Here is a 13518-nt window from a genome sequence, read left to right as displayed (position 1 = left end):
TCAGAATCCCTTGCCATGTCACAGTGTAGATTGTTCCTACGGCCAGACTCACACAGCAGGAATGGTGGCCACTGTCTTGAGGCTGGCGGGGTTCCGGATCATCTTGTCCAGAGTATTGACAATCTCCCCAAAGCGTGGCCGGCTGTTCCGATCCTTCTGCCAGCAGTCAAGCATGAGCTGGTGTAGGGCAGCTGGACAGTCCATGGGGGGAGGCAGGCGATAATCCTGTTCAATGGCATTGATGACCTGTACAGGGAGGGAGAAGTGATGAGGAAGCGACTTTTACCGTCCAAAAACCCATAACATTTAAATAAATGGTCAGAAAACAACAGGAGAACCAATGACTAATCCAAGAAATATAATAAAACCAGATCTTGCTTATATCACCTAGGTCTAGAAATACCATGTTGTACTATACACTGCACAGAGCCAACAGCAGATCGTTCTGGTCCCTGGACACTAGTTCACTGACTACAATGGGCTGCAGTTACATCGCCTGGCCACCATACACGGCATGGAGCCATCTGCTCTGAGTCTATGCACTTTATAGTATGGGTGTCGGAAATGGCTACAAAATTATCCGCGGTCAGTCCTCCAAAATCAAATATCTATGGTCTATGCTAAGTATAGGCCATCAATAAAAATTCCTGGACAACTCCTTTAAATTTCCTTCATTTCAATTTATGTTGGATATCATTTCTCGTAAACGTAGGGGCAAATCCTTGGTAAAATTGGCATGCAGAATCTGCAGATTTTGCATTGGATTTTGCCATAATTTCCTTGACAAACCTGCAGTGGATTTTTCCCTTTCCATCACGACCTGTGTGAACATACCCTTACTGCACTAATCCCTCCACTGAGTACGGCCATAGTTCCATAGATCACTACGTATTAATTACTACCTGGCGCCCCCTCCTGTGTGACTACAGCGCCTCAGGGAGTGAGGGCAGTGACACCGCCAAGGCTAGAGCAGGTTAATGACAGCCGCATACTGTTCAGAGCATTGTTCTGCTCGCTCCTTCATTATATCCGCCGCTCACTGCATTACAGTAAGAGCCGAGCATCTCCACCAGCCTGACATATGTTCAAAGCTTCTTCAAGTCCAATTACTTCCCAGCGCACTGGCTGCACTTTCCAATTTTCTTGCTTTATGTGGATTCTTTTCTTCTTTTGCAGCCTGATCCATCTGACACAGCAGTAGTTTCGGTGCTCACCCACCAGTCTTCCCTCCCTCCTTCTCTCTTAGGCTTTGATTTTTTTTTTGCTAGAGCACTAGGCAAGAACAAGTCCTCTGCTCCACCTCAGCCGTGTGATGAGAGTCTATGTAAACCACCCTTGGTGTCCCCAACCCGCAGATATAGAAGTATGGGGATTGATGTGTAGAAAGTACAATATGCGAATGAAACACATCTAGTTTATGTAGTTGTGTCTGTAGGGAATGTCTTATGTATATGAGGGTGAACGCCAACCTCAGGTATATGATCAGAACTGGCTTGGTAAGCTGTATACAATGAGGTCAGAAGACATACAATTGTAGAAACAGGCCCCTTCCTCATCAAAGATGCATATATGGAGGGGCAAGCCTGATCGTAACATATACTTGTGCACGTTAAAGGGTTACCTTTTTTTGTAGGACGGACTTTAACAAGTGGCATCTAAATTATCTACCAACCGAATACCATCAGTGGGAAAATCTGACAGCAAATGCGTTTCCCCACAGCACCCCCAGAGGAGAATTTAAGCATTACAAAGTGCCAATTTAAATAAATGGGTCCTTTAAAGTGAGACTTTCTTTGTAAACAATTACCACTCCGGCAAAGAGATGAGGATCATGAATAGAGGACACCCTCAGGTAATGTCCAGTTTCTTTGAAAGACCCCCACAAGAGAAATTAAAGGGGATGTCCCATGAAGTAAAGTGAAAAGGACATTTATTGCACTCCACCTTCTACGTGACCACAGCTAGGCTGAGTATGGAGGAACTGGTGACGGTCAGCACTCCTATTTACTATAATGGGAGTACCGGAAATAGTCGGAGAAGAACCAGAGGCACTAATAAAGGGGAGCTATCATCACCTCCACCAATTCTTTACATCCGTCCACCAATTCTAGTGTAGATGGTATTTTTTGACTCCTTGAAATGAATGGGAGAATTGACTTCCACCAGTCCTGCCCACACTAGGCTGTGGTCATGTCCTATTCACTTTACTTCACGGGACAACCCCTTTAAGTATTACAAAGAGATAACTTAATGGGTTACCTATGTAATACAGGACCAGCTGGATTCTACAATACAAGAGATTTGTAAATGCTTTCTCATTTTTGCAAAGAGATGAGGATTCTCATAGAGGACTCACTCTATTAACTCGAAATTCCCCAATAGAGTAACTGGACAATCCTCTCTATGTCAAATCTGTGAAGTAAGGGGCTTGTGGTTTTGTCTCACTAGATTTTAGGGTACTAACTACAAGCATGGTGTTATAATGCTGGGGCTTAGTATTCTACACATGACCCTCTAAGAAATGTTAATTAAGACTGACATTTTAGTCACCAGTCTTAATCCATTCCCTTACAGACGCTCCAGAATTATTAAGAGGTTCTGGTCTATTAACTATTCTGTGCACCAAAGATCACATCTATGTCAGTCAGGGACTGGGGTAAATATCTTCTATAACACCAATGTGTATTAGGAAATCTAATGGACCAAGGCACCCCTAGCCAGCCTCTATTCCCATCCAGTCTGCCCACTGTCTTAAAAAGTGCCAAGTGGGCCAAAGGAGACGAGACGTGCCATAATGCCATAAAGTTTAGGTGCAAGGTGCTGAAAAGAGTCTTGGGAAGAGTCTAGAGGCATCTGGCCAAATGCATATGGTGGAATTGCCTTGACTTCATCTCTACGCTGAACATGTGTCAGGCGACACTGGATTCTTTTCAACTTCTTTTTAGACCCAATACTAAAATAGTAAATCCTAAGAAAGCCATGTTAAGAATGCAAAAAATGACAGGCTGGTGGTTTAGTGCCCTAAATTCCTGTAATAGGAACCTATGTGTTAAAGGTATACCATCTCCAGTACATGTTATACCTTCCCATTCATTGGTTTTGTGATTTAGTGCTTATGCAACGTCCCTGCCAATGCCTTGGTTACTAATAATACAGTACATATAGTGGGTGCCATGATAATCTTATGTTCTATAGAATACCCTGCCTATGGGGTGATTCATTTCTGATGCCCACATTGTATGTTCATGAGTCATTTTCAGTTTATTTGGTTAGAGATATTGTATGCTAGAAATATCTTACATCCTGGTTGGACATGTCCCAGTATGGCCTCTCTCCAAATGACATCACTTCCCACATGACAATACCATAACTCCAGACGTCACTAGCTGATGTGAATTTGCGGTAGGCGATGGCTTCTGGTGCTGTCCATCTCACGGGGATCTTTCCACCCTGCAACAAAACATGATATTCATTCACATGGTAATTTAGTTATTATCCATATAGATATGAAGCATGATATATATATATATATATATATATATATATATATCATGTACTGTATGTATGTATCATGTATGTACCTCTGTCTACTCAAGGAATGGGGAAAGAACAGTAGTGGGACTTGGTACCTTTAAGAAGAATTTACATGTTAACAATGTTGTAACAACCTATTTGGTTGTTCGTAAATGATCTTGGTCTAAGGCTGGGTTCACATGGTGCTGCTTTAATTAGGAAATGTGCATTTATTTAATTGCAGTAATGAGTAGCACATTTTACTATGCACTTGAGCTATAAGCTTATAGCAGTCCTATTGAAAAGCTTTGGTTGATGGTACAGTAGAAATGTTCCTCACATGAAATGTATTGTAAAATGTGCTACACATTACTGCATTCAAATATTAGTTATTATTCATAACAGCACCATGTGAACCAAGCTTAACGCTGACCATGGGTCAACCAACAGCTATTTCTCGTACACATGTATGTTTGGTGCTTCGCTCACATGTGCAGCTGATAGACATCTATAGTGACGTATGTCCGAGAATGAAAAGTAATGGCATGTTGCCATCTAACATGCTTGACCCTTCTTGACCCAATTGGCAGCTCTCCAGCTACAGCTGCCAGGTTGCAGACCATTGACCTACATTAATCCAATCTTACTATCTTGTCCAACATCTTTTAGGTGCACAGTAGTATTGTAGTTCTTGCATCATCCTCATGAACAAGGCAGCTCAGTATGAACAGTATTACATACCACAGGCTTCTCAGAGATTAAGTACTGTGGTATACTGAACTATAGGAAAACATAATTAAGAAAAAATAAAGAATCCCTGTCATCACCTCTCACTCTTTACATCCTTTAATATATGCCTCTCCACTAACTACAGTGCAGAAGGATTTTTTTTCTCTATCTCCGCCATTCCTGAGCAATTGGTGATGTTAATTTCAGGACTTATATGTTATTTACTGTCAGTTGGGTGGTCCTACATCAGAGCAGAGAGACAGGGACCGCCCACCTGACAATAGAGAGCATCACTGTGCTGAGACTAACATAAATTATTTCTCAGGAATGGCTGGGGCTAGAGAAATAGACTCAACTGTACTGGCTAAATTGGAGTAGACTTATTGAAGGATTCCAATAGTTCAAGTTGACGTTGATGGAGGTGGTCAAAGGTTAAAAATACATCTGAATTTACAATCTCTGGGGTCTTCCTGAAAGCCTATCTCAAGTATTACCATGACCTTAGATAGATGTTGACCAAACCAGCTATTCCTACAATACATGAATGCTTGGCTTAACCAAGTGTGTGTGTATTCTCATTAGAGCACGAGGGAAGAGATGCTTACTTGAGATGCTTACTTGTTTCCCAAAGGATCAGGCATGTTCAAATCTGTCATGCCCAATCCTTCTTTCCTTGACATTTGCCTATGGAGAAAATGGTGACGGCCCCATACCTTTTAATTCCATCTGAGATAGGCTCCGTAAATGTAGTTGCTTCAAAGAAGACTATAATGTTCTATAAAGTGTGTCCAGTTGTCTTTCATGAATTAGTCTTTTTTTAACACTGTCTTGAATACTTATATATACCATGTTACTAAAAACAAGGTCCCCAAGGAAGGCCAGCATAGGCCGCAATGACGGATGGTACGTTAGGCTCCTCCATTAGAGGTGAGGTGGCAGCTCTCACAAGTGCTACGCAACGTTATTAATATTGCTGCTTATTTCAAGGGCAGAGAAAACCTTGACTTGAAGAAATGCATTTAATCTAGTGTGATAAAGACATCTCATTCAGGACCTCGCCATATCTACTGAGCAATGAATTCTCCTCGGCATCCGGCTAACACAAACTGAAAACTGCTTTATTCAATCATCACTTCCGAGAAATAAGCTATGCATTATGGATAGGATTTAGATGGGATTACAGACCGCCAAAAAAGTAAAAGAAGGGGAGAAAGAAAGAAGGAACAAGGGAATATATAACGCTGACCAGATGTGAGCCGAGCTCAGAGACAAATCAGTTATATTTAGCCCGGCCGTCTCCATTATGTTTGTAGAGCAGAGATCTGGTATTATCCACTGTTAGATGAGGTTTGGATAGCTGTGCTCTCTTATTTAAGGGAGATTTATTCCTAAGGCCAGGCGCCTTTGGTTTATTATTATTTATCTAAATAAAATGTCTCGAGGATTAGCCTTCCAATTACTGGCGAAGAAGATAAGTCATCAATGCAGAAGCCCAAGCGAACCGATTTATATAGTTCACTTCTTCTGCCGCTTCTTGACTACAATCCAGCTATTGTACATTGTTATCCATTTACACATGTAAAACAGAAAAACCAAAAATGATCTCGAAAAACTATGAAGTCAGGGTCGTATTGGGGTGTAGCTAAAAGGGGTGCGGAGGTAGCAGATACACCGGACAAAGGGGTTCAAAGGCCCCTCTGCCACATACGGTAGTCAGATATCAGTTTAATAGGGCACATTATAGGTACGAGGCTTGTTCAAGGTTTAGTATGGGGGACTGGGACCTACAAATAACACCTCTGCTTCAGTAGGCCCAGGCTCTGAAACAATAAGTGGCTCCAAAGGTCTATCGGAAGATAAAACATTACCACTACAGTCTCATTGCCAAACATTAGTATAGATTTTATTAATGATATGTTCTACAACAAAGTTGCAATTAAAAATTAGCACAGGGTTGATAGATGGAGTTTGGCTCTCCCAAAATTTTCCAATGGTGGTCTCAAACTGAGAAATCAGTCTTCAGGAGGCTATCTGCTTTCGACAAATTGTTTTGTTAGGAGATTCCTTAATTATAAGTGGATCACGGGTTATCTCATTCATCCGATTCCTCGTGATCAATCTCTTGAGTAACGTAGTGGAATGTGCTCAGCCCCATTACAGCGCCACTGCTGGAAAATTGAAGCATTACACAATTTCTACTAAAATCAGTTCCTAGTTAAAAAGAGAAACACTCTTTACTACTGGGAACTGAGACCCCTCTCAATTTACTAATGGGGGGGTTGAAAATGGGATTTCTAAACCACAAAAACTCTTCTTCAAGATAAACAAGTAGTAGAGCTGGTTTTTCATCCAACGTTGTGTTGTAAAAGGGGTATTCCTGTTCCAACTGGTAGATGTCCCATCAGGAAGACCTCTAAGATCTAGCATTCTGAATATTCACAATGATGGATATTTCCTTAGGGTAGGTTATGAGATCAGTTGGTGTCAAGCAACTGGACCTCCAGTGATCAGCTAGTAATAAACATATTGTATAATGTTGGAATCAGACAGCTCTGTACACTGTGTAGTGCCCATGTCACGCTATTCATTAGAATGACAGGTGAGCTACAATAATGCGACACAACCACTGCACAGCGTAAGAAACCAACTTTTAGCTCTCTATTCTGTGAAGACATCACTTGATCAAGGGAGTGCCAGGTTTTGGACCCCCACTAATGTCAAGGCCCAAAGAAGTAATAAAGAAACATTAGATTATACCACATTGTAAATGGTAAGTGGTATGTTATTGAAAAATACCTTACCAAGGAGCTGGTATATGTTGGATCTGAAGTGTCATCTTGAAGGTAACGAGAAAGCCCAAAGTCTGACACTTTACAGACCAGGTTGCTGTTCACCAGAATATTCCTGGCCGCCAGGTCCCGATGTACGTAATTCATTTCTGAGAGATACTTCATGCCCGCTGCAATTCCTCGGAGCATTCCCACCAGTTGGATCACTGTAAACTGTCCATCATTTTGCTAAAAAAGATAGAAATTAAGAATAAAATTCTGATATTAAAACAAAATATTTACTGTGCAGAACACGGATCAATTCCAAGTAAAATATCCAAAAATCACCAACATATCCGAGTCATTGAGGTGGCTCTTTTTACCAAGATGGTTTAAATCCTATTAAGTTGTTTCTTAAGATGCTCAATCACCTTCAATAACTGTTCCCCAAATGCTTATTTAGCCCACAGCTATTCCATCTGATTTTCCCATACACATGCAGGCTCAACTGAACCGGTACATGTTGGGAGTAATTTGCTGCAGACATGTCTCTTGAAGTTCTTGAAATTCCACGTATCCAATCCATTCCCACCTTGACCTCTTTGGTGGGGGAGAATAATATGCAAAAAAAACAGATGACCATTCATACTGAAATCGGTGGGTTTAGGCGATCTTATGGGGTTCTCAGGTTGTTTGTAAGAACTTATGCATCCTCCATTACATTACACTGCTGGTTTTCCGAGACACTTTAAAGAAAACCTGTCACCAAGCCTGTCACCCTGAGCATTTTGTCTCTTTGTTTATCCAAATATGATCAGCTATTCCAAGGATATAAGACCTTTTAGTGTTTAGGATATGCTAAGCCAAGTAGGAGACAAGAGACAAAGACCCTGCCCCAGCGAAACCACAATGTTACCACCCATTTGGCTAGTATACGCATTTCTATATCAATGCTAAAGGACTTACATCTTTGGAATAACTGAACAGATTTGGATAAAGAGAACACTGGCGGATCTGGATGTCACTGTGCTTTTCAGACTCGGTAACAGGTCCTCTTTAAAGAGCGATCCAAACTGGAAAACCTCTGCTCAGAATCAAGCCGCCATATAAAGCATCAAAGTATATCCAGACTCTGTATAGAAAACATACATTGCGCCCACTAAGATATATGAACAACCATTAATACATGGCCATTGTGGGAGCTTTTCTATGCAGAAACTTTTACTCATAAATAGAGTGCTTGAGGGGGACAACCCCTTCAATGACAAACCCTCCTCTGTTTTTAATGACAGAGGAGCGGTGGGTATATTATTTCACAACTACGTAAAACCGGCACTTAAAGATTCTGGCGCTAACCTTGTCTGAACTGTAATGACAGCCATATTGTCCTCCTGCCTTCCCAGAAACCACTTGACAGTAGAACACGACTCATTTCTGATATTTGGTAAAAGAGATCCTATTATTTGTCTATAGAAAAATATAGTCTTTGCCTCCAGAACTGTAAATTGAAAATAATTCTGAATATCCGAGTGTTCCGTGTTTACATAGATTTCTTCTATATGCCGCCAAGTTCTTAGAAACCTTATTCAGATACTGCCCTTTCTTTCTGCACCAAGGACTTCATATTCAATGCAGCTCATAAATATAAAGAAAAACACACAGGAGCGGCTTTATTAAAGCTGTATGTGAAATATAATAAGCTGCCTTTATTCCTTTCAATGCATATGCTTCTGTTAAACATGCAAGGGTGCCAGCCAGTCACAATACATCTGTACGGCTGCAACAACCAAGCTGACAATTCTCTTCATTAGTGGATGAAAAACATATTAGGTGTTATAACAAGGGTTGTGCCCGCTAGCTATCAAAATAGCAATTTAGGCTTATGGAACATATGTCTGTAGAACATTACTATTGAAAATATGTAAATGTATTAGACACATTATGAGCATGCCTGGGTGGCACGCCGCACTCACACCAAACATGTTCCCTCACTCAGGTCACAACAGCTTCTTTGTTCTGGTAGAAAGAACACAAAACATAAAAGATTGGCATAGAAAGAGAAATAATAGAATGTAACTTCTCCTCCTGTTTGCGTTGGTTTCTTTTAGGAAGTCAGGGTGCCTCCTACACTCCAAAAATATATACTTATGGGTTAGTTGGCTTCCCAAGGGAATAGATACAGCAAGTGCATGGGTGACTGTCTGAGATAGACTGATGCGTATAAAGATCAATGAATGTAGTGAGATAAATGTGAAATAGATAGATAGATAGATAGATAGATAGATAGATAGATAGATAGATAGATAGGAGATAGATAGATAGGAGATAGATAGATAGATATGTTAGATAGAAAGGCACGATAGATAGATAGATAGATAGATAGATAGATAGATAGATAGATGTGTTAGATAGATGTGCACTGTAGATAGATTAGATAGATAGATAGATAGATAGATAGATAGATAGATAGATAGATAGATAGATGGGCACTGTAGATAGATTAGATAGATAGATAGATAGATAGATAGATAGATAGATAGATAGATGATAGAAGATAGATAGATAGATAGATAGATAGATAGATAGATAGATAGATAGATAGATGATAGAAGATAGATAGATAGATAGATAGATAGATAGATAGATAGATAGATAGATAGATGTGTTAGATAGATAGGCACTGTAGATAGACTGGATAGATAGATAGATAGATAGATAGATAGATAGATAGATAGATAGATAGATATGAAATAGATCACCAGATAGCTCTGAGATAGATAGATAGATAGATAGATAGATAGATAGATAGATAGATAGGAGATAGATATGAAATAGATAGATGGATAGATAGATAGATAGATAGATAGATAGATAGATAGATAGATAGATATGAAATAGATAGATGGATAGATAGAAAGAAAGAAAGAAAGAAAGATGATAGATAGATAGATAGATAGATAGATAGATAGATAGATATGAAATAGATCACCAGATAGCTCTGAGATAGATAGATAGATAGATAGATAGATACGAATTAGAAATATAGATTAATAGTCTACATTTATCACAGTCCAAATAAGCACCCTACATTGTGTCTGTCCTCTGGCCATGTAGCTCCATGTTATACTAGATCTGCGTACACATTATTGCACCCACTGCTTTTACCAGTTTAGTTGCTGTAGCTATTACGTGTCCTTATTATATACAAAGGCACAATATGACTTGTGTATAGTAACACATTGTACAAGACGTTATATACATTCAGTATAATGTGCTCTACTCCCTATAAAGCACGCTCGCCCTTGCTCAGCTAATAACTCTCACTAATCGTCATTGACGCCACAATAATCATACTCCATGTGCTCGACATATAGAGGTAAATGAAGAAAAATCTCTGCGTGCAGAAAATATGATGACATAGACATAAACTGCTAACATATGACCCATCCGCACTCCTATGTGCTTTGTTTGGGTGAGCAGGTTGTATTGTGTTCGCTCTCAGACACAGGAGCCCCCAGTGGATCGGATCCTATAACCTACTTTCAGGAGTTACCAAGGTTCCAATTAATGTCCCTATTTTTATCCTGAGGCTGAAACTAGATTTTTTTTTAGGTCATCTGCAGCGAGCTGTTGGCTGGTGCTTCATCTTTACAATCACAAGGCACCATCTCCTGACAACTTCATCAATATAGCCCAAGCATGCCCGCTATACATCTATGTATACACTGCGTAGCGTCTAACCATCAGTCTGGTGCCAAGAATACGGAAAATATCAGACTGATTGTTACTAAATTACGTTCCGATTCCTTCTACATTAGCTTTAAGGGAATTTATCGCCATTTTATCTTTATCTTTTACTTTAATTTTTTTTAATCTCTCTTTATTTTCTAATTATATATTTTTCATTTTATTTTCTTCATTAATCAGGCGGCCATCTTATTCTGAACAGTGAACAACACAAGCCAAAACTTAGACAATACAGAAATCATTGGGGGAGTATATTATGCTTTGTACACCAGTTCTCTTGTGTACATGGCATTAAAAATTGCAATTTTTTTAATGCAGATTGTGAGCCCCATGTAGGACTCACAATGTACACTTTTTTCTTATCAGTATGTCTTTGTAGAATGGGAGGAAATCCATACAAACATGGGGAGAACATACAAACTCCTTGCAGATCTTGTTCCTGGTGGGATTTGAACCCGTGACTCCAGTGCTGCAAGGCTGCAGTGGTAACCACTGAGCCACCATGTTGCCCCAAAAAGTTGAAAATTTTTGAGCAACTCATTAAAAATTCCATTCTTCATCAATCTCCTCCATAGACTTCTATAGAAGAGTGTTGTGAGCATGCTCTGTGAGGTCTACAGTGGATACTTTGCAGGGTGGGCTATCTCCACCATCTAATATTAGTGGTGGATTCTGAGTAATCTATGTATAGGTGTTACATTTTATTATAATGCTGTTTGTAATGAAATTGAGATGAAAACTGAAAAATGATCTTGACAGGACAGGTACCCATCCATTATGGGTGTCCGGCAGTCAGTGTGATATCTGCAGCACTATAGGATAGTTTACCTTGTAGTTAAATTTATGGGAAAAAAAATGTATAAGAAATTACATTTTATCTGATGATATGTTTTCTTTAATGGGTCAGTTGTGTAAATCCAGATGTTCTACATACTGTACTTGCGCTATTTTTCATGTATCATATATAGCATATGTCTGCCATAGTATAATGCAGAGCGCTCACCCGAAGGAAGGAGTCCAGGGCCCCATTTTCCATGAACTCTGTAATGATCATAACAGGTCGGCTTTTGGTGACCACACCTTCCAGTCGGATGATATTGGGATGGTCAAACTGACCCATGATGCTTGCTTCACTCAGAAAGTCCCGTCTTTGCTTCTCTGAGTATCCGGCCTTTAGAGTTTTGATGGCAACATAGATTTCTCTCTTCCCAGGAAGCTTTAGACGGCCCTTGTACACCTCCCCAAATTCTCCTGTAGGCCACAGAAAACGAGTGAATTATTAACCATCAGAGTCTACAATCAATATTTCACCTTGAAGAAAAAGTTGATCTCTCGTGTAACCCAATATCTCCCTGCAAAAATACAATATATAAAGATTGCTGAATGGTTCTTGAATAGAGATGAGCGAGTAGTGTTTGATCGAGTAGGTGTTCGATCGAATACTATGGTATTCGAAATACTCGTACTCGATCGAACACTAGCTGTTCGAAGTTTAAGGTTCGATGCAGAACCAGCGTTGATTGTCAGAATGCTATACATTCTGCCAATCAACGCTGGTTCTTCTCTTACCTTTAGAAGTCTTCTCCGTGCAGCGTCCCCGCGGCGTCTTCTGGCTGGAATTCACTCTGCCTAGGCATCCGGCCTAGGCAGAGCCAACTGCGCATGCGCGGGCATGCCCTCGCATGCGCAGTCGGCTCTGCTCAGGCGTCGGGCCGGGCAGAGCCGACCGAGCATGCACAGTCGGCTCTGCCTATGCCCCGATGCCTAGGCAGAGTGAATTCCAGCCGGAAGACGCTGCGGGGACGCGGCGCCGGGAGAAGACTTCAAGGAGGATCCAGCCCGACCGTCACTCGTGGACTTGGTAAGTATAATTTTATCGAATTTTGCGTACCCCTGAAATGAGCATTTCCCCCCATAGACTATAATGGGGTTCGTAATCCGTTCGAACAGTCGAACAGTGTGCGGCTGTTCGAATCGGATTTCGAACCTCGGACATTTTAATGTACGCTCATCTCTATTCTTGACCATTTTAGGTGGTCATCTCCGATAGGTTTCATAGAATTTCTAAGGAGATGGCATATTATAAAACATTACATTTTTATATCAGTGGTGCTACACACGTGACCTTGTGTGTAGACCCATAAAACGTTAATAAATAAGTTAGTAAATGTAATGTCCAACCTGCACCAATGACTTCCTCAATCTTCACAAAAGAGACGTCAATTTCCTTAGCAAACTCTCTCACGGCCTCATTGGGATCTTCATACGTGAAGGGGTCAATGTAAATTTTCATCCCTGGGGAACCTGCACAGAAGATAAAATGGACGGATGGATTTAGTTTCATAGAACAAGATCTTTACATGCAGATAAATTGATTCTCTCAAAGTTAATTAAGCGTCGAAGGCGCCCCCATGGCCAATCTGGCCAGCGTAGATCATTTACCATCATCTTCTGTCTGGGCTGTGACAGGAAACAAACACAGATGTTACCAATGATCCTCTGGATGGTGGAACGTTTGCCAGACAGCGGAGTGTATCATTCTGACAGACTGTACTGGCGGTGGGGATTTTATTAAGATTGGTATTTTCTACGTCAGTCGTATTCTATTCCTCCTATAATGCATGAATTTCCGAACTCAAAATAATTCTAGAATTGAAATCTATGCCAGTTTTTCTGCAAGAGTTAATGTAAATCTAACAGGACAAGGCGTCTCCATCCTGGTCCACCTTATGGAGAGTCTGTCACCAGACCCAGCCCTGCA

At 40.5% G+C, this 13518-nt stretch overlaps 1 protein-coding gene across 2 annotated transcripts in view; it reads right to left on the bottom strand.

Moving 5' to 3' along the window:
- EPHB1 (EPH receptor B1) overlaps positions 1–13518 on the bottom strand; it is a 289639-nt gene that overhangs the window by 39942 nt on the left and 236179 nt on the right. For both annotated transcript variants that reach the window (XR_012715343.1, XM_075269057.1), the window contains exons 10-14: positions 12939–13061; positions 11761–12008; positions 7044–7259; positions 3301–3450; positions 53–246 (exon numbers count right to left, since the gene is read on the bottom strand). Coding sequence is in view for 1 of the 2 variants with exons in the window: in XM_075269057.1 (XP_075125158.1) it covers positions 53–246; positions 3301–3450; positions 7044–7259; positions 11761–12008; positions 12939–13061 (931 nt within the window). In the remaining variant the exon portion in view is untranslated. The remainder of the gene's footprint in view (positions 1–52; positions 247–3300; positions 3451–7043; positions 7260–11760; positions 12009–12938; positions 13062–13518) is intronic.

Source organism: Leptodactylus fuscus, chromosome 3, assembly GCF_031893055.1.
Source record: "Leptodactylus fuscus isolate aLepFus1 chromosome 3, aLepFus1.hap2, whole genome shotgun sequence".
Taxonomy (NCBI): Eukaryota; Metazoa; Chordata; class Amphibia; order Anura; family Leptodactylidae; genus Leptodactylus; species Leptodactylus fuscus.
Note: the sequence above shows the minus strand (reverse complement) of the source record. Positions and strands in the feature narration are given on the sequence as shown.